This window comes from Monopterus albus, unplaced genomic scaffold (genome assembly GCF_001952655.1).
Source record: "Monopterus albus unplaced genomic scaffold, M_albus_1.0 scaffold6.1, whole genome shotgun sequence".
NCBI classification, from domain to species: Eukaryota; Metazoa; Chordata; class Actinopteri; order Synbranchiformes; family Synbranchidae; genus Monopterus; species Monopterus albus.
Genome location: NW_018127886.1, coordinates 5,517,198 through 5,545,008, shown reverse-complemented (window position 1 = coordinate 5,545,008; position 27,811 = coordinate 5,517,198). Strand labels below are relative to the sequence as shown.

General features: G+C 41.1%; 3 protein-coding genes across 5 annotated transcripts in view; 2 read left to right on the top strand and 1 right to left on the bottom strand.

The window, feature by feature from the left end:
• Positions 1-12,603, top strand: part of ccdc30 (coiled-coil domain containing 30) — a 13,213-nt gene extending 610 nt beyond the window's left edge. Inside the window, exons 2-26 of the mRNA XM_020615589.1 lie at positions 3-62; positions 295-485; positions 781-846; positions 1,024-1,098; positions 1,574-1,727; positions 2,199-2,270; positions 2,540-2,655; positions 2,755-2,879; positions 2,959-3,151; positions 3,332-3,430; positions 3,999-4,127; positions 4,332-4,469; positions 4,789-4,967; positions 5,142-5,403; positions 5,703-5,813; positions 6,281-6,451; positions 6,692-6,901; positions 9,105-9,262; positions 9,419-9,584; positions 10,028-10,149; positions 10,249-10,390; positions 10,519-10,655; positions 10,903-11,020; positions 11,318-11,382; positions 12,251-12,603. Coding sequence (XP_020471245.1) covers positions 3-62; positions 295-485; positions 781-846; positions 1,024-1,098; positions 1,574-1,727; positions 2,199-2,270; positions 2,540-2,655; positions 2,755-2,879; positions 2,959-3,151; positions 3,332-3,430; positions 3,999-4,127; positions 4,332-4,469; positions 4,789-4,967; positions 5,142-5,403; positions 5,703-5,813; positions 6,281-6,451; positions 6,692-6,901; positions 9,105-9,262; positions 9,419-9,584; positions 10,028-10,149; positions 10,249-10,390; positions 10,519-10,655; positions 10,903-11,020; positions 11,318-11,382; positions 12,251-12,443 — 3,452 coding nt within the window. The 3' untranslated portion in view covers positions 12,444-12,603. The remainder of the gene's footprint in view (positions 1-2; positions 63-294; positions 486-780; positions 847-1,023; positions 1,099-1,573; positions 1,728-2,198; positions 2,271-2,539; positions 2,656-2,754; positions 2,880-2,958; positions 3,152-3,331; positions 3,431-3,998; positions 4,128-4,331; positions 4,470-4,788; positions 4,968-5,141; positions 5,404-5,702; positions 5,814-6,280; positions 6,452-6,691; positions 6,902-9,104; positions 9,263-9,418; positions 9,585-10,027; positions 10,150-10,248; positions 10,391-10,518; positions 10,656-10,902; positions 11,021-11,317; positions 11,383-12,250) is intronic.
• A 105-nt stretch (positions 12,604-12,708) lies between these two features.
• znf362b (zinc finger protein 362b) lies at positions 12,709-24,093 on the bottom strand. 2 transcript variants are annotated; one of them, XM_020620761.1, is made up of 9 exons: positions 23,894-24,093; positions 21,591-21,654; positions 21,056-21,314; positions 20,379-20,483; positions 18,533-18,851; positions 17,167-17,391; positions 16,634-16,712; positions 16,285-16,443; positions 12,709-16,011 (listed from the first exon to the last, which is right to left on the bottom strand). In XM_020620761.1, exons 2-9 carry the CDS (start codon positions 21,651-21,653, stop codon positions 15,895-15,897), a joined length of 1,326 nt encoding a protein of 441 aa, XP_020476417.1. In that variant the 5' UTR covers position 21,654; positions 23,894-24,093; the 3' UTR covers positions 12,709-15,894. The 2 variants fall into 2 exon arrangements, with proteins under 2 accessions (XP_020476417.1, XP_020476427.1); XM_020620771.1 differs by having other exon boundaries at positions 21,056-21,287.
• A 288-nt stretch (positions 24,094-24,381) lies between these two features.
• The window catches only part of LOC109972122 (tumor necrosis factor receptor superfamily member 1A), an 18,729-nt gene continuing 15,299 nt past the window's right edge, over positions 24,382-27,811 (top strand). For both annotated transcript variants that reach the window (XM_020620791.1, XM_020620782.1), the window contains exon 1: positions 24,382-25,843. In XM_020620791.1, the coding sequence (XP_020476447.1) occupies positions 25,811-25,843 (33 nt within the window). In that variant the 5' untranslated portion in view covers positions 24,382-25,810. The remainder of the gene's footprint in view (positions 25,844-27,811) is intronic.

Sequence of the window (27,811 nt, the reverse complement as noted above, 5' to 3'; positions counted from 1 at the left end):
AGACTACGAGAGAGAGAATGAAAACCTGCGACATGAGCTTCACCAGATCAGACAACAGCAAGGTGAATTCAGTGCAGCTGTATTGGCATTTCTTTCCCCTTTGGATTAAAGCCTTGCCTTGCTCACTGGAGCTCCTTAGGAGGATATTTCAAAAGTACTTCAAATGGTTCATGCTATATCTGCTGCCATACACTAATATACGTGTACTATTTCTGTGATATTCTTGTTTTAAAAAATAATTTCACAGTACTGCCATGCAATTTCCTGACCAGTAGAAACTCCTCTTTCTTCCAGAGAGTCAGAGCAAGGAGCTGGCAGAGTTACTGGCTCAGGAGGACCTTGGGGAGATGGGCTTGAGCAGCCCCAGTGAGCAGGTGGCTTACTTGCTGGTGGAGAGGGCCACATTGCTGGAACGACTGGAGGCTGCTGAGAGGAGACTGGAAAGTCAAAGCCTCACTGGCAACTTGATGGATTTTCACCAACAGGTGACCTGCAACAGAGTGTTTTGTTTCTTCTGATCATTTCACAGGAAATTATCAATATGAGTCTATTTGATTAATATAGCAGGCACAGTGATGTAGTTAAGTTTCATCAACTCAAATCACCTGTAAATAAGGCTTTTTTTGAAAGTATAATGTTGAACAGTGAATGTACAGTTTTCTTTCCTGTTGAATTTTCAAATGAACCTTTCAAAAGTCGTCATACTTTAATGGTTAACTACCCAAAGAAAATGTAGAGACTATATAAACATGATTGAGTTTCTGTCTTTCTGTGACACAGGAACAAATTCATCCCACAATGGAGGAGGAGCTAAGGCAGCAGAAAAGCACAGTTAACATGACAAAGGTGAGGTGACTGTCATTGTACCCTGACTGAGCATTAACCTCTCAGACTTTTCAGGTGGAATAAAGTTGGTGAAGGAATAGAACAACCTAATTTTTCCAGTTAAAGTACAGCAATACAGCTTGGTAGTTGTTCAGTGTCTGTTGTGAATGTGCACACACTGGTCTTTCCTGTCAGCAGTGTTCATCCCAGAGTCCATGGAGGAAACTGTTTGGGCCACGCAGGTCTGGTCAGAGCAAACACAATATTAACCCTGTAGGTTCCCACCTCACAGCTTACACTAACTAAGTCACTAACACTGATGTTAGGATAAAGAATCGCACAAGGGCATCAATGGCTTGTTTCAGAGTGATACTACTTTTTCAAATGCTGACGATGTGCCTTGATATACGCATGATGCAGATGACATTACTTCTCAGAACAGCACTTTTCTAACCACCGGTGAGTGCTCAAAAAAGGGTGGATGATCGAAACAGTAGTGGCATGTCACAGATAACAGCATGTGTATTTTTTGGCCCACCGGTCTGTCTATGCAGGTGAATGGTGAAGTATAAGATTGTACTGTATCTCATTGCCCTCACCTCCTGCTGTGATGATGAATCTCAACCTCAAAATGCATGTTTCTTTCAACAGCACAATGCGTCACTTGCCTCTCCAGTTTAACTGCCAGTATTCTTTCCTGCTGTAATCTTCCATCTCTAACTATACAAACTTCCCTCTTTAACGTAAGGCCCACAGTGAGGAGATTTCCCAGAAGCAAAATGAGTGCCAGCGGCTGGAGCGGGACCTGGAAGAGGCATCTAGGAGGCTGACGATGGCTCATCAGGATATCCGTAGACTCAACAATGAGCTGGATGCTGTCAGAAGCAACAGTCTAGCCTCAGGTGATATGTTGTAAAGACCTACAGTGTGTATCCCTAAAAATGCTGTGAGTTTGTGTTACACTTGGATGAGATGTTTCTAAAGACTGCACACACTTACAATTAACAGTTTTGCATATTGTTGTTGCTGAGGTCATCATAATAAACGCACACACAATGGCATTGGGTATCCATGAATGCCCAGATTTACACATACAGTTCCAGTGTCCACATACAACACCCACATCGTTGCCTCCAACCATTAAAATATTTTAATGTCCACATACTGTTGTCAGGCTACAGATGTTTAATTAATATAACAACTTCACTTTCTAATCACTGCATTTTTCAGTGTAGTTTGTTCAACTCAGGTTTTATTGCCGCCAAGTGGATGAAATCATTAACAGCATTATAAGATAAATGTTTTGAAAAGTATGAATTAGTAGGAGGCATATTTTCTGCTTTATAGCATTAAATAGATTCTTATAATCTTAGGATCTGAGCTTCAGGGAATGGTCGAAGAAGTAGAGAACCTGAGGAAGGAAGTGAAGACACTGAAAGACTGTGGTGAGGCAGACCTTAGTGTGATATAAATTACTGCTAGAGATACCATGTGACTAGGAGGACGATTCACCATTGCTTTCACATGTCTCTCCCTACTGGCTCTCACACTTTTCAAATAGAGCATTCTGTTATTGTCGTATGTGCACATCTGGTTGGAGTAAAATACTCCATTGTATTGTGAGAAATATTTAGTCATATTTTTCCTTCCCTCATATTGGTAGTGTTAAAGCTGAATCTGACTTTATTTAATGGTCATGAATTTCTCCCCACAGATAGGATGATGCTGCAGCAAGCTAAAGAGCAAAATGATAGACTAGATGCTGAGAACAGAGCTCTGAGGGAGAGAGTGTGCATTTTAGAGTCAGGAAAGAAAACTCTCCTGGACCAGGTTGGCACTCACTGAATCTATTTATTAAAATAAAAGCTAAAAAAATTTACAACGGGTTTTGCTGCAGCAAAACTCATGTTTGATGTCGTGTTTGTGCAGTTGACAACAAATGATGCAGACTCAGATGGTGTAGCTGAAGAGGATCGAAAGGACAAAGGCGTTGACAGTGAACCACAAAATCAGTCAACCTTGTCAGCTCAAGAAACGGATCACATTCACAAACGGTACATACCTTACTTAACAACTACATTAAGATTATCACACCTACTCTTTCTGACTGAAATTGTCATCATTCTCTTATAGGTGTCATGAGGCGATGGAGGATGGGCTCATGCAGGTGAAGGACCTGCAACGGCAACTCCAAAGGCTGCGCAAGGAACAGGAAGAGTTGGAGGAGAGGAACGAGGAGCTGGAGGCCCTGCTGGGGGAGGCCCAGAATGCCAGCAAGGAGGACAGGCATCGCCATGAGGGAGAACTGGAAGGACTGCACAGGAGGGTAATGAACAGCACTGAATTCTTGCTCAAAATTTATATTCAATTTGTTAGCCAGTTTCCCAGACATGTATTGATGCCACTCCTTTACTAGAAGAACTCAGACAGTTCACTTTACTCTTGGATCTGTCTTAGAGACAGTCTTCCCTCTAATGGTTGAGTATAAACTGCGCTGGTTTTGCAGGTCAGAAACCTGGAGGCAGAGCTGAAGAAGCAAAACACCCACGAAAAAATGTTGAGAAACGGGGGCAAGGTCAAAGTCACTGAGTCCTACTTACAGCTGGTAAGAGATCGCTTGCTTTTTAGTAATGTTGTTTTCTCTTTGGGTGCTGTGTGAATGAATGCAGTGTGTCAACATAGCAAGAAAACTAATATTCATGAAGACTTGACTATGTGAACTTAAATTGTTTATTCAAAGCACATTCTAATGCACAAATATGTAATCCTAATAGTTAAAATGTAAAATAAAGTGGGTTTTGGTTGGTTTTCATATATAATCTTGTAACAGTCTTGTAGTAATCAATAACAGAACAATAAATGTGACTGAGACATGGATGTACATCCACCCATGCTGATTAAAATTAATGGACAGTGTTACATTTACATTGTGACCACAAATACCTCATTTAGACTTCGAATTAAATAGAAACAAGCATAAATTTAGAGTAATGTTTATACTGCACTATTCTCTCAGGTTGCCACACACAGAAAGTTAAAATGTGGAAACCAAGAACAAATTATAACTCATCAGCTTAAATGATATTTAAATGTAATGGTAAAAGAGTTTACAGTACAGCAAATTGCACTACTCAGTGCAACCGGTAATTGTTCTTCTTTCACCATGTATGAAGCACCTAAAGGACAGCAGCCAGGAGAGAGTGGCTCTGCTAGAAGCTCGTTTGACTGAAGAGAAGGAATGGAGGAAGCAGCTGGAGATGGACCTCAGCGCCGCCCAGGCCGCCCTCAAAAAAGACAAAGAAGTAAAAACCACACCTGTACAAATCATTGTCAGCCAGAAACAGCAATAACAACAACTGCATTAATATGTGAAATTCATTTTACACCTTGAGAAGTCTAGTCCTGAGGCAGAATTTTGTCGTATTTCAAAAAATTACAAAGTTACAAAGCAGCAGTTACAAACCACACAGTAACTGCTTGTAATTCCCTCATTCTCTACACTAAAGGCTTTGCAGATAGGTGAGCGAGAGCTGAAGAAGCTGAGACTTGAGGTGAACAGCCTTCAGACAGAATGCCAACAAGGAAAAACACTCATCAAGAGCCTCACCCAAGTCAAAGGGGAAAAAGCAGTTCTGGAGGAAAAGGTCTGTTAATTTTACATGCACACTTGCTATCCTTGTAAACATTATGAAACAGGGGAAACATTCTTGCAACAAGGATAAATGGTTACAGTGCAGGGATAAATATAAGGATAAATATATACAGAAATGAAACTACACGGCGTACCTTACTACTTGAATGAACCCAATACGAAAATAGTGTATGTTTATTGCCGACAAATCAAAATTACCTTGACAACATTAAAATATGTTAGGTTGGCTTCACAACCTGTGTCATTTTGACATTTATACTACTAAAATGCGTTTCTATATGACTTTCCACCTTGGACTCACTGCCTGTCAGTTGGCCCAAATGGAGCGCGCCCACAACAGAATCCAGACTGAGCTGGAACGCTACAAGGAGAGTAACCGAACTCCAGAGGACCTGAGGGGAAACAGGCTTCAGGTCGAACACCTGCAAGAGCAAACTGACCGGCTGACTGCTGAACTCAGTAGCCTCCAGGCAACGCACAACATACTGAGGTTATTATCAGTCCAGAGTTCACAGTGTGAAAAATATTGCCTCATACAGCAGTATTTTTGAGTATGGTAGATAAGCACCTGCGTCCAGTACTTATGTCTTTTTTTCATGTTTGTCCCAAGACATGACTGGACCAAAGGAGCTTACTTGTTTTACCTGATGTACGTATTTTCCAGGGATGAAATGGCTTCTGAGCGGCTGCAGGCAGCTGAGCTCCAGACCAAGCTGAGCTCCAGTGTCCAGGAGAAGCTGATGGCTGAAGGGGAAAAAGAGAGACTGGAACTCAAGATACAGCACCTCAGCGAGCAGCTTAAGTGGCATCAAGAGCAGCTCTCCTCTACAAATGAAGCCAGCAGCATGAGGCCTGAACTGCTCACAGCTCATATAGAATCTAGGCTTAGTCCAGTGGAGAGGACCAAGTGTGAAAACTTTGATCAGGTAGCAGGATTGAATGTCCTTTGGCAGCGTCATTTGGTTTGTAAAAAGGTTCACATATGAACTCATCTTGAATAACTGTTGTGCCAGTTAGTTGTTAGAAAATTAGACAACAGGGCAGAACTGAGAGAATGTCTTTGAGCAGGACAAAGTTCAGCTGTCCAGGTTTGAGGTCCTTGAATAATGCAGTGGTTCTCCATAGCTGATCCTAACTTTTAATACATTTGTAGAGGAAGGCAAAGAGAATTTCCTCAACCAGCATCATATGTGCTTCATATATACATGTGTTGTGTTGTTCGTAGCCTTCATGCCTGAAGCAGGAGCTGACCATGCTGGTGAAGGAGCGACAGCTGGCCTCTCAGCACCAGCTGGCTTTGCAAGCTCAGGTCAATGAAGCCCAGGCACGCATCAAGGTACATGCTGTATATATGATCATTGCACATCCTCAACAGTCATGATGTTTCTGCAGTTCAATTTAGTATTTTAAAGCAAATCAAAGATTTTGTATTCAGTGAGTATAAAAAGTTTTTCATTGCTTTATGTTTCACAGCAGCTGCATTATGCCTTCATATGTCGTACTGATCTGAAAGTAGTGGCAGTCGTACAAAGGCATATTTTTAGACATTCCTTTAACTTTTGTGCTGTCTCTTTTTTTCTATTCATAATAAATCCTGATGATGATCAAAAAGGTTTTAAGCCTCTCAGTTCTAGTGGTGTCATGCTTCTTACAAAATTTGACTAAAACTATGGAGAACACATGGGATTGGTGTAATGATTCATAACAGCCAAAGTGATTTTAGCCAGAGACACTTCCAGCTGTCTGTATTTATCTGTACTTCAGCATAAACATATCTCAACCTGCTCTCATTTTTCTCTTCAGGTTCAGGACTCAGTGCTGAGCCAGAAGGCAGAGGAGGCTAAGCAGATGAAGCAGGACCTGCAGAGAGTCCAGAGCCTGTTCACCTCAGCAGAGCGAGAGCTACGCTATGAGAAAGAGAAGAGCATGGACCTGAAGAGGCACAACACCCTGCTGGACCAGGAGAAACTCAAGGTTGGTATTTAATCACAGACCTTTGGAATTTCCTGAATGCCTCTAACATTTATCACTTAATCATCCTCTTAGTCACCGAGTTACCTCACTGTGAATGCTGATTACCATGAGCAAATGTAACTGTAGCATAAATCTCAACAGGGAAGAAAGCTATATACAAAGCTATTACTGTTAGAATAGTTGTTATACAGGTGTTAGCATTTTGTGTTCATGCTCTCTTGTCTCGTGTACTTCCTTCAGCTTTGTGCAGAGCTGAAGCAGGTTCAGACCAAGCTGGTCCAGGTGGAACAGAGTCTCCACGCTCAGGCGGCTGAGTGTGAACGTCAGCAACAGAAAATAAGAGAGCTGGAGCTGGAACTGGCACGCAACTCCACAACTCGTAGTGCTACCGCCAGTCTGCAGCAGGACCTGCAGGCGGAGAGGGCACGGGTCATTGCTGCTGACAAGAAGGTTAGTGCTGGGGCAAGAAATGATCGCTGGGTGATCCCTTTGTTAGACCAAGAGAGTCTGACCAGGTCTATGGGTTTTCTGTCAAATAGATTAGTTGATTCATTTCCTCTGAAATGATCCATTTTTTTCCATAGGAATCAATACATCTAATCTGGTGTTAAATCCAGTATGCTTGTTATTTTGATGCTACTTGTTATTGTCTTGTAATTATGAATTTCACATTATCCATATGAAGGCACTCGTAGTCTAGTCAACACAGATTTAACAGTAAGTGGGTTGTCATACTAGCAATCCCTGGTTGCCAGTCTTAGACTCAGTAAAACCAGGTCACTTAGAGCAATTTAGAGTAAGCTGAATTTAGAAAGAGATAGATATGGTGCTGCAAATGGTTATTTTGAATATACAGTGAGGGACAGAAGTATTTGAACACCCTGCGATTTTGCAAGTTCTCCCACTTAGAAATCATGGAGGGGTCTGAAATTCACATTGTAGGTGCATTCCCACTCTGAGAGACAGAATTAAAAAAAAAATTCAGGAAATCACATTGTATGATTTTTAAAGAATTTATTTGTCTTGCACTGCTGAACATAGGTATTTGAACACATGAGAAACAGCAAGAATTCTGGCTCTCAAAGACCTGTTACTGTGCCTTGAAAAAGTCCACCTCTACTCCACTCATTAATCTAAATTAGTAGCACCTGTCTGAACTCTTTAAAGACACCTGTCCACCCCACAGTCAGTCAGACGCCAACTACTACCATGGGCAAGACCAAAGAGCTGTCAAAAGACACCAGAGACAAAATTGTGGACCTCCACAAGGCTGGAAAGGGCTACAGGGCAATTGCCAAGCAGCTTGGTGAAAATAAATCACCTGTTGGAGCAATTGTTAGAAAATGGAAGAGGCTAAAGACGACTGTCAGTCTCCCTCGGACTGGGGCGCCATGCAAGATCTCACCTCGTGGGGTATCACTGATGATAAGAAAGGTGAGGAATCAGCCCAGAACTACAAGGGAGGAGCTGGTCAATGACATGAAGAGAGCTGGGACCACAGTTTCAAAGGTCACTGTCGGTAGAACACTACGCCGTCATGGTTTCAAATCATGCATTGCACGGAAGGTTCCCCTGCTCAAGTCATCACATGTCCAGGCCCGTCTGAAGTTTGCCAAAGACCATCTGGATGATCCAGAGGAGGCATGGGAGAAAGTCATGTGGTCAGATGAGACCAAAGTAGAACTTTTTGGTCTAAACTTCACTCGTCGTGTTGGGAGGGAAAAGAAGGATGAGTTGCATCCCAAGAACACCATCCCTACTGTGAAGCATGGGGGTAGTAACATCATGCTTTGGGGGTGCTTTTCTGCGAAGGGGACAGGACGTCTGCACTGTATTAAGGAGAGGATGAATGGGGCCATTTATTGTGAGATTTTGAGCAACAACCTCCTTCCCTCAGCCAGAGCATTGAAGATGGGTCGTGGCTGGGTCTTCCAACATGACAACGACCCAAAGCACACAGCCAGGATAACCAAGGAGTGGCTCCGTAAGAAGCATATCAAGGTTCTGGAGTGGCCTAGCCAGTCTCCAGACCTCAATCCAATAGAACATCTTTGGAGGGAGCTTAAACTCCGCGTTGCTCAGCAACAGCCTCAAAACCTGACAGATCTAGAGGAGATCTGTGTGGAGGAGTGGGCCAAAATCCCTGTTGCAGTGTGTGCAAACCTGGTCAAGAACTACAGGAAACATTTGACCTCTGTAATTGCAAACAAAGGTTTTTGTACCAAATATTAACACTGATTTTCTCAGGTGTTCAAATACTTATGTTCAGCTGTGCAAGACAAATAAATTCTTTAAAAATCATACAATGTGATTTCCTTTTTTTTTTTTTTTATTCTGTCTCTCAGAGTGGGAATGCACCTACAATGTGAATTTCAGACCCCTCCATGATTTCTAAGTGGGAGAACTTGCAAAATCGCAGGGTGTTCAAATACGTCTGTCCCTCACTGTATATTCACATATACCATTGCATACAGCACAAACTCTTTTTAAAATTGCAGTGTGATTACCATGACCTAATGTGCCCTTGAGCTATAATAAGGTTAATTATTACCTGAATATTGAGTATGAAGAGAATTTACCTCTTAGCTTGTCAAGAAATTACGTTATCTCAGGGTCTCACTGAGTGAAGCCTGTGGCTCTGTTGTGTCGACAGGTGTTGGAGCTGCAGCAGCAGCTGAAGAGTGCTCAGCACCAGCTGCGTGTGGAGGAAGCTCGAGCCAGTGAGAGTAGCCGCATGGAGAGGGACAGTAGGGATTTGTCTGACAGCTTGTCAGCACTGAGAGCCCACCAGCAGGAGGAGCACATCACCAGGTCACATAAACTGCAGTGCTGCTGACACTTGACAGATTTACTTGGTCACAGTTGTAGGATCAGCGCCATAACCAACAATTCAAGTTTTAGGGCACGATTCTAATCCACCCTTTCTGTTGACGCTCCTATCCATCTGTTCCTCCATTCTTGCCTCAGGAGGCTGTTAGAACAACGAGAAGAAGAGCTGCAGCAACAGGTGCGCTCTCTGAGACTGAAGGAGGCCTCACTGACCAGGACAAGTACAGAGCTTAGCCACCGTGCCCAGCAGTTGGACACCCGCCTGGCCGTCCTGGAGGCTGAGCTTAGCAAGGCCAAAGAGGAGGTAAGGAAAAGTGTAATAGTTCAGGAGATGTCCGTGGTGCTGCAGGGTCTATTTCACCTTTAACATTTGACATGTTTTTCTGTTCCAAGCACAAGTTCTCAGCATTTAATAGGAGTGTAATATAAAGTGTTATCTTATTTTTAGAGGTGTTGTCCTGACAGCTCATAACCAAAACACTTTCTGATCTTGATTCAGTCAGTAGCTGTAACCCAGTAAATTCCCACAAGCAGGGTGGTATAATTATTTCAGTCATGTTATCAGAAATTGTAATCTTTTAGTGCTGCATGACATTTGGTTGACATTTTTTTCAAAGTAAGGTTACAGTTTTCACTTTGAACTGTTGGTCATATTTACTGTCTATATATTTATATTTACCAGTGCTTCAAAATGTATTCAGTGTATTTGAAATGCAGATTGAAATGTATGCTTTATGTGTCATCCAGGCAAGAGACAGCCAGAGGTCGAGCCACAGGCTACAGGAGGAGCTGGCAGCCAGTCAGCAGGAGTGTGACAGACTGCAGGGGGAGCTGCAGCAGGTTCTCCTCCAACTTGACACACATGTCAGGTAAGACACATAAAACTAATATTTACACTTAATGGAATGTTATAAAATTAACTCTGGTATTCTGGCTAAGAAAGTTTCATGTACTTTATGATCACCAAGGAAGTACAACGAAAAGCAGAGTCAGCATAAGATCAAACTGCGTCAGGCCAAGCAGGTCTTCCTCAAGGCGACAGCACAGAGGGACCGCACCATCCAGAGACTGGAGAACGATCTGGTGCTGGCCTCCAGCCTCTCACACCAGGTTGCACACATGACACAGGACGCTGAGTCCCTTCACTTCTGAACATCCACCAAGAGATCACTGTGTTGAAAAAACATTTTCTAAAGTGTTTTTTTTCCCCCTCTGGGTTCAATCTTGGGGGTTTTCAGGAGAAAGAGAGGATCCACACGGTGATGGAGGAAAATGAGAAGCTTTTGGAGGAAAAGAGGGAACTGCTGAGGCAGATAAGTGAGGCAGAGGAAATGTGCAGCAAAGGCATGAGGACCGCATCCACTGCCCAACACAGGTATCACCACAAATCATTCTTTATACACATCATGCTAGACAGCAATGTGAAATTTGCTGCTCAGAGGCTTGCAGTCGTTTATTTTTGGAAGCACTTTGAGTATTCCTCAAAGCAATAATGAAAGCTAAACAAAACTGTGACTGACTGAAATTGTTGTTTGATATGAATGAAATCTAACAGTCTGGAGTAAATGATGGTTGATTTAGGTTTGTCTCTCTTGGTGAGTGTGAACATTATTCTGTTACAGGCTCAATGTCTTAGAAATGGAAAACAGACAACTACAGGACCGAACACTGAAGCTCTCCAATCAAGTTAGTTCCTTAGAGCGTGCCCTGAGGAATGTCCAGTCACTCTACAGCCTGGAGGTAACACTATTCACATATTTACACCATGATGGGACATGCCACCCAGAATTCACAGGGTTTCTTTATTGTTTTAAAACAGCTCACACAGCAGTAGTGCAGTGGAGCGAAGGACCTCAAATTTAAGTGTTTGCTGATTGGCTAAAAATGGTGCAAGGTGGATGCTATCACGACTGAGGCTGAATTTTGTAAAGGTGAGAGGAGCAGCTCAGCCTAATTTTAAATGGGTGACATGTCCCTTCTATTGTAATAAAAAAGCTTTCATGTGGTTTGATCATAAGTGGTCCACATGCTCAACAGAATGCCAAGAAAGTGGTCCCCTCTGAAGGTGTCTGTGACAACGTCCTACATAAAACCACGCTGAGGTAAGGTAGAGAACAAATGATGTTGTTGAAATGATTTACTGAGTAAGGTCAGCAAACTCCAGAGACTATAAGTCATCATTTCCATGGAGTGTAGATAGCAGTCAGTGTTTACAGGAAGGTTCATAGTGGGAGGGTTTCTCTGAAGCTACAGTAGCATTGGCTACCAGTTAACATTTACACTAAACTTCAAAATAACTGCAAGATAAAGAAGGAAAAATTACCCATCATTATTAAAGCCCAGGATTCTTGATAATAAATGTTCTACCAATGTGGTTAAAACCAAAATACTGTATGTGAGCATGGTCCACTCTGCTTAAGGGTTATAAAAAAGCCAATCTAATTCTTGCACCAAAAACCAGCCCATGTCAATGAATTAGTAAAGGTACACTTCTCAGGCATGTAGCCACACCTCAGGTATTTCATTCTCATTTATTTGATCTTAACTGAACTGATACTACAGATAATCATTTTTTGTGTGACCATTATTAAGCACACATCCAGAATAACTCCCTATTCATCAAGGGGTAGGCCCTGAGTCTGGATTTTGGGTGGATGGATGACCGGTATGTCATCTGTGTTCAAGAAGATTTTATATTGTAGTCCTCCTGTTGTTACTGTATACTCTCCAAACCTCTTTCTTGTCTAGTAACTTGGGCCAGAGGTTTAATTATGCAACTAAACTAATCTATCAAGAGATATGGTATATTTGTGATTAAGCTCAGTTTCTGTTGTGCTGAAAAATGTATAAGGCAACTGTGTTAAACTTTTCAAAGAATTCCAAACTTCTTGCACTTGTCATATTACACATTACATAAAGATGAATGCTTACATATGCATTTTCTTCCATTTCTTACATTTGTGTTACCAGTCTGACATCAGGCTCCTGTGACCCGCTGGACATCCTGGACAAAATCTGCCGTGTGAAGGTTGTGGACGGCACCCAGGCCTCGGTCTCTACACACCAGCCATCAGAGCAGGGCTACCTGAATCTCACCTCCCCACTGTTTCCTTCAAATGCCAAAGGCCCAGAGAAGAGCTCTAAGAGCAGTGAGCAGGTTTGAGAGGTGGTAGGTTCTGACGTCGTCGTTGCATTTATTTGCAAGACCAAGCTATACCGTCTTGGTTGAGTGCTATATATCAACGTAATGGGATAGCACTATAGCATTCATCACATCAACTGGAGGCAAAGATCTAAATAAAGGAGTGAAACAATATGTAAAATTCACATATCCTTGTTAACAGACAGTAATAATGAAAGGGGGCTTCCACTGCAGTTCTGCTCAGGGTGCTATATTGTCTGTATTGCAAAGCAGATTCTTGCTTGACTTGCCAGTACTGTGTTTTGATCCAAGTTCAAACCGTAAGTGAAAAACCTTCTACAAGTGTCAATCATATATTTTATGATGGGAACAGGATATAATGGAGGATTTTGACTGGGAATGTAGTTATCACAGTTGTTCTTTTTGCGCACATAGGTGTGCACTTGCCTGGGGAGTTGGTCAGCTGTTTACATCAGCACACCAAAACAAATCAGAATGCTTAAAAGCTGTGTGTTTGTTATGGGAAAGATTATTACAAGTTTTTTAATGTAAGGTTGCACTATAAGATGGTGTACTTCAACCTAGCGCAGTGAACGTCAAAAACACATTTGACTGGGAGATCTGATTGAGACCAGCTTAAATTGAGCACTTTATAAGAAGTTTTACTTGTGTTTACATTTGGGAAAATTTTGCATTAGAATGCAACAGTGGAACATCAGTGGTACGTATTTTTCTCCAGTTCAGTTTAATCTTTGCAGTTTTCTATGAAAAAATGCCTAAGTGTTGCATTACTATGTCAGAATCTTTAAAGAATTTTTTACAAAGTCATACTGATATCATGCATAACATTGAGAATGCTGTAGACATGTTCTATAGCGTGCCAGCTGTAGCCACTCCTGTATTTACAATGTGGAGCTTTGCATGTAGTCTAAACAAAAACCATCCAAAAAGCCAACCAGAAGTACTTGCACTTCAGCCACAAAGACTTGTCAGCAGAGAGGCATATTTTGTACATGGTATTAAATACACTACACTAATTATTTCACACCATTATTATTGTGTCAGTGTCATTAACAGTTGTACACTGTGAAAACTAGTCTTTTTCTTGTCTTAAATGTGCCTGAAATGATGAAGTGTTAAGCTTTGTCTTGCTGCTGTGTGAATTTGTCTAATGACAAAAGCCTGAACATCTAAATTGAGATGTAAATGACAAGAACCTGAGACTTTTGTTATATTCATGTAAATATATTTTTAAATAAACTATTTTCATAAATACCAGTGATTAAATAACAAAAGCAATACTTGATTTTTTTTTTTTATTTCTCCCTCTATCTCATTTAGGTTTTTAGTAGGAAACAAACGGTCTCTGATGAATTTGTAACAGTCTGTTTATTAAACAAGGTAAAGATACAAAGTTTTTTTTTCCTTTTCCTTTTTTAAACATTGATAACCTTAGTTTATCTTCTCAGTCTTGGCTGTGCATATTTAGTCATCTAGAAACTGTATATGAAACCACAATGCAAGACAGGAAAAAGTGTAATAAATCTACACAATATCTTTTCATAGAGAACATGGGTTAAACAGTTATCATACAGATTACAGCTCAGGAACTCCATGCGGAAGGAAAATAAAGATGTTTAAACATTTGAATACTGTAGAACACAATACAGAGTAATGAAATGGGATGATAAAACAGTTAAGGCTTACATGTAAATAACTGATAGAAAACATGACTATTAATAACATACGGGTAGACTAAAATAATTACATTAAGTTCTTACATAAACTTTTACAAAACCCAAACAGAACATGTTTATGAAAACTTAAAAATAGGTACTATATATGAGTAACATGTTTTACAGTACAGCAACATGTACATTTTACCATTATCTCAAAAGAGAGTAAGTCTGAAGAGGCAGGGTCTGTTGTTGGCATAAATGTCTGTTTTCAGGCCAGTGGCTTGAGTAATAGGTTTTTAGTCATTTGAAAACATACTATATACTGTATATGTATTTTACATTATTCTCAGTTCCATCTCAAATGTAACATCCAGCCGTACCACCACTTCTGAAGTCCCCTGAAGAATGCAGGGTACCTCAGTAGTACCATCCAGAGTTTAAAGTTACAGTAAAAATACAACAACAAATACTGTGTACAATAAAAAACAGAATACTAAGGAGAAAAAATATTAAAAGGAGAAGCATCACCTCCACATGAACTCATATTATAGGCCTATGGAATATGATTTATACTGCAGTGTAGTCCAAATGGGTAAAGCTTATTAGAGATAAAATCTTATCTGGGTCAGAGTAGCTGTACAATAACTTCACATTTTGGTCCAATGGTTACATTTAAAATTTAGCACAAGAAAAATGCAATTTTTGCTGAAGTGTGTTTAAAAGTAGGGCTGAGTAGAGCTAGTACTGATACATATGCAGTGTGTTCAACGTCTGCAACATACTTCTAATACTAAGGAGAAAAAAAAGGCAAAGCTTAACTGAACAGAGAAAGCAAACACACACAGTTACAAGGTCTGCTTTCTCCTAAAACCCCACCAAGCTTCATATATATGGCACTGGTTAATGGGATGTTGGGAAAACATCATGAAAATGCAGCATCTCTCTGATCATATGTTACGATTATAAAGGTGCCGTAAAGGTGAACCTCAAAAATGGAGTGAAAGGTTTTGGAAATAAAAAAAAACAAACAAACATTCATCTTTCTTCCCTTCCATGCTGCTTTATGTTTTGTCACCCCAAGTCAATAATACTTCTTAATACAACCATAAAATGTTTGAATTGTCATCTACCGATTGCCTTTCCTCAAATCAAGACGACCCTGTAAATGTGTACTTGCACAAAAATTGTGAGTAAAAACAAAGTAACAGAAGACTTTTTAAAAAAAATACAGTCAGTACTCTTAGCTGCCACAAGTAATGCCCTCTGGCATTTTCCAACCAGCAAGATTGAAACAATTTGAGCCAAAACCACAAGGCCTAAAAGTGCTTTAAGATTATCTTTGGATGTTTCCAGAATACACCCAGGAAACATTTTTCTATTTCTCAATTCTTTATGAGGGCAAATATCATCTGGTACATTTTTGAAACCCATTTCATGGAAGAGGAAAAAAAAACAAAGACAACATTTCTGATGGCCAATGCATCCGGCAGTTTACATGACGCTTACGAAAGTGCTTATTATATCTGACGCAAGACATTGTTTGCCACTCAGTCCTCCCTATAACATCTAGCTGCATTGTTACATTCACAAAATAATGCTGTGCTCATGTTTGACAGACGGCCTGTGCCAGGACGAATGGAGGCAGTCTGTTTACTGAATCTAGCACTGAATGCTTATGTCAGCTGTCATAATGCTAATGTAAGCCTTATGTAGATGGCCGTGGGTGCAGGGCCTCATACGTTCCAGCCAAGCATAGACTCTGAATCCGACCTGCTGCTGAACGACTGGGAAGCTCAGATAAGGGAGATGCGTATGGGGATGCTGGGGGACTCGGTCCTCTGGGGCGACTGGTGGCTCACTAGATGTTCAACCACCGTGTGTTTAGACATGTGCTTCATAAGGTAGGTCTCCTGTAAAGACATGAAAACACACAATATGTTCCTGAATGAAACTACTACCATTACTGATACATTAACTTTATAACATTTGACCAGAATATTCAGTTTACTATCATCCAAGACTGAGAAAACGTTGAATTGTGAAATACTGCAAACAGGAAACGCTGCTGCGTTCAGGCCAAGTATCATCAAAGGTCATCATCTTATCAGCCATATAAATAGTAATTGTGTAGGGGTGCACTGGGAGTGTCTGAGATAGTGAACAGATAACTGTGGTTTACTCACTGAGGTGTATGCCCGGCCACACATGCTACAGCAATAAGCCTTAGCGTTTTTAATGGCGTGCGCTGACAAATGGATCTGCAATGACGCGGAGTCTGAGTAGGCACGGTAGCAGTTGGGACATTTATACGGCTTGTCTTTATTGTGCTGCCTCTGGTGAGACTGTTGGGGAAGAAATACACAAAGGTTATAAGAGCCGTCCACTTGATTTAAACTACTTTTGCCTTTTTGTACAGTCAATAATAGACTTGTTTAAATTTTTACTACAAAATGTCACTGAGTAGCTGTCTACCTCAGAATAAGGTAACACATCACATAACACTTGTGACAAAAGTAGGTTATGTGTACTGACCTGGAGGTTAGACAGTTGGGTAAAAGCCTTTTCACATCCGGGGTGAGCACATTTATAAGGCCTATCACCGGTGTGGATTCTGTTGCAAAAGAAGCAGATCTAAAATGTTAGAAACTACTCAGAGCTTTGCTTCTTCATCACTTTAATGAGAAAGACAGCTGAATAAATGGAAGTGTGGCTCAAAGCAATCTGAGACTATATCAGACTATACACATTTATAAACTCCAATTTCTCACCACATTTTGCAGTGACAACCCTGAAGCATCTGAAAAAACAGCCAGGAAAATGTGATTACCTTAATGATACACCTGTAGATGTGAAGGGATGTCAGCAGACAAATTCTTTATAAAAAAAAACCCCAATGTGACTTTCAAAATGTGTTAATTATTAGTCATCCGTAACCACTGAATGTCAGCTTTCACTCGCCAGGGTATAGTTATAGTACATACAGTAAGATGTCAAGTCAGTAGTGGCCATTTCTTTTCCCCATACTAACTTGACTCTGCCTTTTTTGTGTTCACAGCGGGACCGACCTGGTGTGTTGCTGGAGGTGTGACAGCTGACGGAACGAATTCTCACAGTAGGAGCAGTGGTAGGGTTTGATCCCTAGGTGAATGCGCAGGTGCTGGGACAGGTAGGAGGCGTTGGCAAACGTCTTGGAGCAGTGGGGACACTTGTGTGGTTTGGCCTCCGTGTGCGACTTGGAGTGAATCTGCATCTCTGACTTGGTTAAGAAGGTGAGTGGGCACACTTTGCATCTTTATTACAGAAAAGCACAGAAAATGCATAGACGTGATCAGATCAGGCTGTTTCAGTCAGGTTAAAGTTTGTCTTTAAAAGATTGTACAGCATAACACCATTAATGTTTTGAAGTGGTAAACCATTGCTATCTTCAGTCATTTTAATGGCAAATGAAGAAAACATTATCAGTTGTGAATCATAATCTATAGGCACACTAACAGTAGCACTGAGTCCCAGCCACTATGTATGGCTGACAGCTCCCAGAAGTGAAGCCACCGTGAATCGCCCCCTGGTGGCTGGCTGCAGTATAGGTCATAAATCCCGCCTCCTCCATGTTAGTGGATGGGACATGAGCCAAACTAAAAACTCAAAGTAAAATCAGAATAATTTTTCCTAGAGGTCCCTTCTGTGGTTTTTGGTAGATATTATGTATTTGTGTACAAGTGGTCATTTTTCTGGTAAGGATGTTTTTAATAAATTATTTCATGATATAAAAAGAGGTGTATTTCAGTTGATTCGACAGCTTTGATTGGTGGTCTGATGCTGTCACTGCAAAAAAAGCAAGACGGCAGCCACCGTATTCACGATATTTTGGCTTCATTTCTGTATAGTGTAAGGAAGCAGTGGCGCCATGTCCATTGTATATACTGTCAATGGTCCCAGCTAAAGTCAGAGTACACTTAAAATTCAAAAGATTCCTAAAGACCTGTGTACCTTGTACTAACCTCACAAGTTTAACTCTTGCTAGCTCAATTTGCTACAAGGTTTTATTGTGGAAAACAAGAAGTGAGAATTGATTGAGTTTGTTAGCTCTAAGAAAGACGGTTTAGATAATGATATGACTCGTTGCCTCCCACATCTACTGATCCTAATGAAAAACTAAAATGGAATAACAGCAAGAAATTCGCCAGGCTTTTTCAGGTAATAATATGAAGCGAACATCAACTGAGTGAAGCGATAATCCAGGTGACATGTTCATTTTTTAGTGAAGAAGAGCTCAGCTCAGTCATCTAGATTTATTTATCTAGATCTAGGTCTGCTAAAAACCAAACTGGTCTCAAGCAAATAGCTATTGATTCTTTGCACTAAAAGGAAATGTCCTTCCCCCGTGGTGCAGTAAAAACTTGCAAACAATAGTAGCAGCTTTGCATGTCCAACCTGTAGGTTTTGCCCTCTTTGGGTGCAACGGTGACACAGCCTTGGTCAGCTAGGATGGGGTAGGGCACCACCAGCAGAGGACCAGATGTGTTTTCAGCTTTGATCTTCTTCCGTCCCCGGGGTGCCTTGGGTGGGGGGCCCAACAGTCCTGCCAGGCCTCCAGCCTTCATGTGATCCATGCCAGGACCGCTAGCTAGCCCCGAGATTATGTTAACAGAGGGGGCGCCGCCCAGGCGGTTCTGGCTGCTGCTGGTTGGAGTCGTGGGGGTCAGAGCCTCTGAGGTGCTGTGGCTGTCGGGTCGAGATGAAGGAGCCAGACCTGTGGAGGCGGCAGCCGAAACTGCATTAGCAAATACAACTACTACGGCACTACACCTGACTTCTTTTAAAAACTGGATCACTACTTTTGTATGTTCTAGCTTTTTAATTAGAAGTCGTGTACATTTCATTTTTGGTAACCAGTTTTGAATGCATACTACACAGTTTTAGGTTTTTCCAGTGTGAATGATATAATTCTCACTTAGCAGAAACACAAAAGAGCTCACATGACGAGTTGACAGAGTTGAAATCTGACATTTGGATTGAAGTGGAGTTGTCATCAATATGAGGAGTAAAGAGGTGACCACGCAGGTGAAGAAGATATTGAGGCTCAGAAAAAAGCAAAGATGTGTCAGAGAGATATCAGTGGTAGTTGGTTTGCTAAAATCAACAGAAGAAAGCAGGTGTGCACTGGAAAATTAGAAAACGACCAGGTAGACTGAGGAGCACGAGTCTTGTGGCTGATCAGAAAATCATTTGCTTAGTGTATGACTGCACAGCAAGTCAGAATTGTTCTCCAGGATGTAGGCCTACATACTTCCTTGGCAGTGATCAAGAGAAGATTTTGTAACCAAAATCCCAAAGGATTCGCCACAAGATGCAAAACCCTGGTAAGCCTCAAAAACAGGAAGGCTAGGTTACAGTTCACCAAAAAGAACCTGTACAGTTCTGGAACAAAGTTGTGTGGACTACTGAAACAAAAATTAGCCTCTTGCAAAATGATGAAAAGAGGAAAGTGTAGAGAAAAAACGGGAACAGCTCACAACCCAAAGCACCACCTCATCTGTCAAACATGGTGGTTTAGGCAGCTGTGAACTGAATTTAGATATATACAGTATGTGTGTGTGTGAGCCTACTCAAATTAAAGCTAAGGTTTCGCATTTTATTGCTGTATCAGTTCTATTATTTCATACTGAATGTGTGGAAGTACAAGTCTGCTAACTGGTTTTTACAAAACACAGACATTAATGAAAACTAATAGCTACCTGGAACAGTAAAAAAAATATGCCCTGACATTTCTAAAATTGATTTAGAAACACAGTTAGCTTTAATACAAAGATTACAGTACATGGTTGGTATTAAGTAGTCGAAAACTTACTTTGCCACCACTATGGTTGCCAAAGATCTCAGCAAACCGAGAATACTTTCAGTATGTCTTGTCAGTTTACCACAAATCAGGGTCTATGAAGGTTTTGTTTTCATAGTTCATCAGTCAAAAAACTGTGGCACTAACCTCATCAATACTACCATCTCAGTATTATTCCATAAACACTTCAACTGTTCAGCCTGCACAATACACAGTCTCTCGGCCCCACTTTAAACCTCAGGAGTTGTTCTATAAAACACTTGATTCAATGTTTTTCCACACCTTTCAACTAACTAATGATACATTAAGTACTTTGGCAGTTTGCCTTGCTGCTTACCTGAATGTACTATGAGTAAGTGTCCTTGTTTTATGTTCCAGCTACTGTATATCTTGTGCTTCAGTGTATCCCTTCTACCGTAACAACAGAAATGACCGCAGTACCTGAGCGATGGTTGACCCGACCCGGTTGCTCGCTGAGCTGTCTCATGTGCCAGTCTTCCCACAAGCCTTTGGCCTTGACTGCTGACTTGTCGTCCATATTTCCATCTGGGAATTTCCAGATGACATTTTAATCAGTGAACAATTGGGCATTTTTTGATAGAGACAGACCTTAGCAGGCTCATGTCAAAGGATACCATACAGTACAATGTGAAGTCAACAACTGTGGTCTATAGAGGCCCACAACCTTATAATCTCATTTGCTGCATCAAAATTGTGAAAGCTTCTCATTCAACATTATTTAATAAAAATATGTATTCATTATTTTAACTAAATCAACCTCAATACACAACATACAGTAGCTATGGACAGCTCATAGAGATTTAATAACAACTAGGGCCAGGTATTGTTTGGTAGCTTTGTCTGAGTACCAGTACCCAACCTATAAATACGTTTCATTGCAAAACCCTTTTTTCATTTTACAAAAGTGTGCTAGACTCCTCAGTGCATTAGTGTCTGATGTCGTCTTGACACAGACAGCCAAACAATGAGCAGATGAGATAGGGTCTAAAATTAGCTTAGTTCCTGGACTGAAAATATCTGATCAAAGAATTGGAAAACAAGACTAAAAATCTGACCAAGGACTAATCTGACCTACAAAAAACTGAAGTGAAAGCTACCTGGTCCAGAGCTGGAGGCGGGGCGAGCGTGCAGAGCAATGTCCGGCTGTCCTGAGCCCTGCGGCTGCGAGTGGTGGCCTGGCACCTGTTGCGGCTGGGGCTTTGTCACCGACATAACATGCTGAGCACTTTCTGAGGATGAGGTGGGCACCAGCAAGGGCTGCTGGGAAGAGGTGGAGGTAGGCGGCAGGTGCAGGGGCCGGATCTTCTCAGCCATTAGCTGCTCCTTGATCTTGTTAATGAGCACCAGGTTATCCAGCTGAAAGGGTTAACGGGTCATGCTCAACAGAAAACAACCACCATGTGTGAATGCCATTCACGCACCATAAACACATACCAGGACAGAAGACTTGACCACCACACAGTGTAAGATACATTTTTTATCTATGAGAACAAACTGTGACAGATTCTCAGTCTGAGAGTTTGTTTCAGTCACAGATGTGCGCTGAATGGAGGAAAAGACATTCACACGTGGAAACAAATGGCAATGAATGGTGGACATGTCACAGTGATTACATGTCACAAGCGGACTTACCTGGCCTGGCATGGATGGAGGTGGCGGCCAGAAATAAGGGTTGTTAAATCGAGGCTCTGCCATTCTGAAGTGAACAACATTTATTTTAGTCGCATTCAGGATTAATTCTCTCACTATATATTTGTCAGTCTGGGTCAGAGGGGAGTTTATGATGCAAAGCACTGTTTTTTAAAATGCAAAGTGTTTAAATATTCTGAATAAAACCTGTAGGCAGAAAGTGTTAATGTGACAGATTGGCAGACTGACAGACTTAAAATGTAAAGACAGAAATGATAACATCCTAACCACAAAGTTACATAATTAGTAAAAGGTGAGCATTTACGGTTGTGCTCAAAAAGTGCTTGACTCTCCATCCATCCATAGGGGGGGTGGGGAGCCTGCCCCAGCTGCCACTGGGCGAGAGGCGGGGTCCGCCCTGGACAGGTCACCAGTCTGTCTCAGGGCTGACATGTAGACAAACAACCACACACACTCACTCCTATGGGCAATTTAGAGTCACCAATCAACCTAAGCCGCATGTCTTTGGACTGCGGAAGGAAACCGGAGTACCCGGACAGAACCCATACAGACACAGGGAGAACATGCAAACTCTGCACAGACGGGGCCCGGATTGGCCGGGGCTCAAATCCAAACCCTTTTTGCTGTGAGGTGACACTGCTAACCACTGGTCTGCTGTGCCACCCTTCAATGGATGTCTGAAAATCTGTGTGGGTATGTTTCTCTGCACAGGTGGCAAAATTAAGGAAAAACTGGGGATTTTTAATAGGCAGTTCCCTACAACTCAATTTGAAAGGGCTTTCATTATTATATGCTTGTCTTGAATTCTAATTTACTTCAGGACAAATACCAAGGTCGTTTTGTATTGTTATGACAGGTGAGTAAAAACGATGTTGGGTTACTCTAGTAAAGACCCTTTCCAACACAGGTAAGTGTATGTATAAGGTTACACAGTAAATGTTATGTTGGCTTTGCAGTTTATGGGCTTTGACACTTAAAAATAAAATAATTATGACAAAATTACATTTGAATTAAATACACACTTAAGGTAATTTAACTAGTTTAATGTACTTGAAAATTCGTAAAAATGTATTTAAAATGACCTTGGACACATAGTTTGGCTATTTAAAAAAAAATACTCAAGGTTCACTTACTAGAATTACAAACCATATACTGAGGAAAACCATGAGAAGCTGTTGAAAGCCAGAGAAATATAGTATGTGGGCTTTTGAGTTAACACGTCTTTGCCAAAACAACTCAATTAAAAATATTTTCAAGAGTTTTGTTTTAAGGACCTGCCAGTCACATTGAAGATAAAATAAATGGATGAACTCAAAACTAAGAATAACATAGTCATAAATGAAGAGCTGTAACAAACAAAGGTACCAAGGCTAATTTACAGTAAGAATTACTATGATACGTTTGCGCTAATAAATCCGGCCTACAGGGCGGACTGTCCCCGTCCAGTTAACAGGTCAACCATCTAAATGCCACTTCTAAAGAGGGAGTCTTGGCTGTGGAGCTGGAACATTTAGCCCCTCTGTTCCTTTTGTCTGAGACTGAATCCCTGAAAATAAGTGCACGTCGCTTTAAAATTCCACAAACGCAATGAACAAACTTTCCATTCTGCGACTTTTCGGACATGTCGGCTGCGTGACAGCACCTCTGGGCTCGGCCCGGCGGGGCACCGCACGGATCGAGCCTCCCGGTGCGACTCAGACATTCTCAGTGAGTTTTCTTAAAACATTTCCAGACAAAAGAGAAACAAAAATGGCAGCCTTATTTTTATAAGGCGGGACGCCATATTCTGCAGACCCCAAAAATTTTAGGAGCATGAACATCATGTCGTGAGGAGGGTGCTGGGGACGAGAAGCGACAGACGAGGACACAAAAAAAGCCTTATCATGTCAAAGGCATGAATGATTGTTTACGGCGAATTGCAGGTTTGAATAGCCCGGCCTCCCCACCTCTTAAAAAAACTGACACTTCCTACAACAACCATGCCCTGCGAAAACAGCACGGAAACGGACAAGATGCAGCCTCGACCCAAACACCACATCGATTAATGCGGCCGTAGCGACGCGTTAAGGTCAGAATATAAACGGCGCACAATCCCTCGTCTCCCGAAAGACGCAGTGCCATCTTAACCAAATTCCACTTTTAGGGCTGCTTTTTTCACATTCTGCAACTTTTGGACGAATCAAAGGACAGCGATTGCATTCTGTGCACTATGCACGGATTTCGGAGTATGTCGCTTATTATAGAAATGCACAACAGCGGAGACACAAAAAGACATGCACAAATACCTTGTGTCCTGATTGCAGATATTGTCTTGCGAGTACAGCTATAATATAAAAGGTTGATGTTCTTTCTGCCTGCCTCCAGTCGCTCCACCGCTTCCGGGTCGCTTTGTTCACTTCTGGGTGCTGCTGCGGGCTCAGTACAGTACAGACACGGAGGGAAATGTTCTGCTAACGTCGCTTTGGATTTCTACACCATGGCCTGTTTCATCGGCGTTTAAATGGACGGCGCGTTCCCGATCAGACTAATCTAACGCTTCTCATCGCGTATCGGTTGGATTTAGATTACAGGAACGCGCGCGCAAATAGAAATAGAAATAACGCACCACATTGTAAAATACAGACTGTCCGTAGTAGCCAAGTATAAAAAGAAAAAAGTGATGAAATAAGAAACATGGCTCCTTTCAGGGTATTAGATGAATTAAAGTGTGCTGTTAAATGTTTTAATATGCGTCACATTTTATGATTTCATCTTCATATTTATGTTTTATGTATGAAACTGTACAAATAAACAGATGGGCTAGTGGAGGTAAAACGTACACTAGTTCTGAAATGCAATGGAACAGAAGAAGAACACATGCCAATGCTTAAATGCATCTCTGTCTAAGTGACAGCTTTTTTCATTCGTTACCTTTTCGTACCTTAGTAAGTCTAATTGAGATAAAAGTCATTTTTCAGAGCCCTGGCCAAGAGGGCAGCATAATAACGTTGTTACAATAATAAAACATAAACAGCCTAATAACCTACCTCTGTCACACAAAGGGTAGGAATGAGTAGTTAACAGGCATAAACCTGGGATACATTGGATTAAAAAGCAAAAGCGATTTAAATGGTTACATTAAAATGTAGCACAATAACTGGACTCATGGTAGCACACATACTCAAAACCTTTTGTTTCTTAAACACATGTAGCCATTTTTGATGTTGACATCTGGATGTGTTCTGTGCCCCAGATACCCAACTAAGCAGGTGTAGGTGTGCACCATCATTTTATTTGTATTGTACAGTAGTACAAGTACTCAGAGCTTTTACATAAGCAGAAGCAGCAATACCACAGTGCAATTCAACTTTTACTTAAGTAAAAGTATAAAAGTAGTACCAAATATACTTAAAAGTAACAATAGCGAATGGTGTCTTTAAGCAGTGATTTATGTCAGAATAACATATTACTGTGTACATCACTATAACATTGGTAAAGGTAGGGCAGACTTTAATGGGCCCTTGTTTCTGCTGCCCAGTAAGTGAGTTCATACAGTGTAAAGCAGCTTTTGTGTAAAGGAAAGGAGATTTGTTTCTAGGAAGGAATTTAAATTTTGTACCTTAACTTTCCAATTTGATTTTTGGTCAGCTTAGATAGATAGATAGATAGATAGATAGATAGAAATACTTTATTAATCCCAATCTGGGAAATTGCATTGTTTCAGCAGCAGTTCACACTCAATATCAAGCACACATACCAATACCAGCTTTGAGAGAAACAGCCATAAATGACTGCCCGTTTAAAGACTCTAGATATAAATTATAGACTAAATGAACAATATACCACAAGTAAATCATCTGTTACACATTTAGAAGTTATTGGTTATAAAGGTTAAATTGCCTGTACAATATTGGGTCGAGGTGTTTTGCTGTGGCAGGCGGAGGAAGTCTGTGCTGAATATTGTGTTACTGTGTGTGTGTGGGGGTGTTTATGTGGTTTCGTTGACTTCCCTGTTTTTCACATCACTTCTTTTGAAGCCTCCAGAGGACCCACATTTGACTCAGTTTTAAAGGAAACCTTGTGATGGCTTAACGTCAGTCAGAATGTTTCATCCCGCTGATGACTGTATTGGTGTCCTCACATGGTGATAGCTGCTTCGAGATAATCTCACTTTTTTATGAGTGAAACTAACTCTCACCTAAAGTTGGTTGTTTAGCTTCCTCATGATTTATTCTTCCAACATGAACTTTGTTTTGGTAAGTAAATTCTGATGTTTTATTTGTATCTGCATGTTCCATTTAAGGATGATTTAAGTTCACATGAGAGGATTTTAGGTCATCATTACTCATTGTTACGAAAACTGTAGTTACCATGGAAGTAACACGCATTCATTATTTCTCAATATTTGTTAGATACAGTCAGTTAAAGGGATTGCTATTGTTTTTAAATTGATTATTATTTTATGAACTTTTAATTTGTGTATTTTTTGGGCAGTTGTAAATCACATTAGAGCACCAATGTACAACCCACTATGCTGTGCATCCTCGGTGTACAGTGTGGTTTTGTACGTTTTAACATTCAGGTTCAGTGTGTTGCTTCTTATGAGCTTGTGCAAAATCTTTAGGTTGTATTGATCAGAGACACGAAGTCATATGTGGATTAGTGAAGTGATGAAGTTCTCTCACTAGTGGGCTTCTCCGTCCTGGTCTTGCAGCTCTAGTAGCAACTACATGTTTAATAATCCAATAAGTTTAAGATGCAGCTAACTAGCTCATAATTAACATTATTGTTTAATCTGCTGATTGTTTTCTCTATTAATTGTTTGGTCTGTAGAATGTCAACAAACATCCAAAAAAGACCTATCACGGGTTCTCAGTGTCCAGCGTGACGTCTTTAGGTGTCCTGCTTTGTTCAACCAGCAGGCCAAAGCCCCAAAATATTAAATGTACCATCACAGAATTAGCAGACTACCTTCCGATTACTTTCTAGCAACTGACTAATTGATTAATTAACTAATTGGTTCCCCTCAAATATACAGTATATATCCAAGATTCAAGTTTTTTTTATTATTTGCCATGTATGCATAAACAGACAGTATAGGCATAGGCATAGGAATTCTTGTGCAGCTCTCCTTTGGAGTGAGGTAAGGAGTCCAAAGCCAGCAAGAACACTTAGTCTTAAAACAGAAAGGTTACATAAGGGTGACAAAGCATTAAAACCACAATACACAAAAATAGGGTAATAGTATTTCCCACAGTGAACTTCAAAAATCACACTTAGTAATTCACATGGTGGAGTTGAATATGGTAATACGCTTGGTGAGGAAGTGAGGGGTTTTTGCACATGTCTAGTAAAAGTGTCTAGTATAAGTGTGACCAAATAAATACAAATATTTGTTTTGCAATAATTTGAAGATAGCCCTGGATGAAGCTAAACAACAAACTGCTTCCTGACTGGCAGAATTAACTTAGGAGCCAATACTTCAATCAAAGCCCTTTTTCAAATCAAATCAAATCAAATTTTATTTGTATAGCGCCAAATCACAACAAAAGTCATCTCAGGACATTTTACAAAGTAAGGTCTAGACCTTACTGTTATCAATATTATTACATCGGGAAAGCCTAACAAATCCCCCTTGAGCAAGCACTTGGCGACAGTGGGGAGGAAAAACTCCCTTTAACAGAAGAAACCTCCGACAGACCTCGGCTCTTGGTGGGCGGCCTTCTGCCTCGACCGGTTGGGGTGAGTGGATAGAGGAGAGACAAAAGAAGAAAAGCAACAAGACACAACAATCAAACACTGATCAGGTCGATGTGGCTGGTGACTGCTCGTCAGAGACGTAGAGCTCCAGGGCCAGGGCAACCTGCAGAAAGGTACAGGGAGAGAGAGAGGACACACTACAGGAGAGAGGAGACACAAAGTTAGTAATGTGTAATGGTGGCATATAGAAGCATAGGGAGAGGAGAGGAAGGAGAGAGCAGAGCAGAGCAGAGCAGGAGGGGAGGGGAAAGAAACTCAAAGCATCATTGGGCCCCCCAGCAGCCTAGGCCTATAGCAGCATAACTAAGGGAAGGCTCAGGGTCACCTGATCCAGCCCTAACTATAAGCTTTATCAAAAAGGAACGTCTTAAGTCTAATCTTAAAGGTAGAGAGGGTGTCCGCCTCCCGAACTGAGACTGGGAGTTGGTTCCATAGGAGAGAAGCTTGATAGCTAAAGGCTCTGC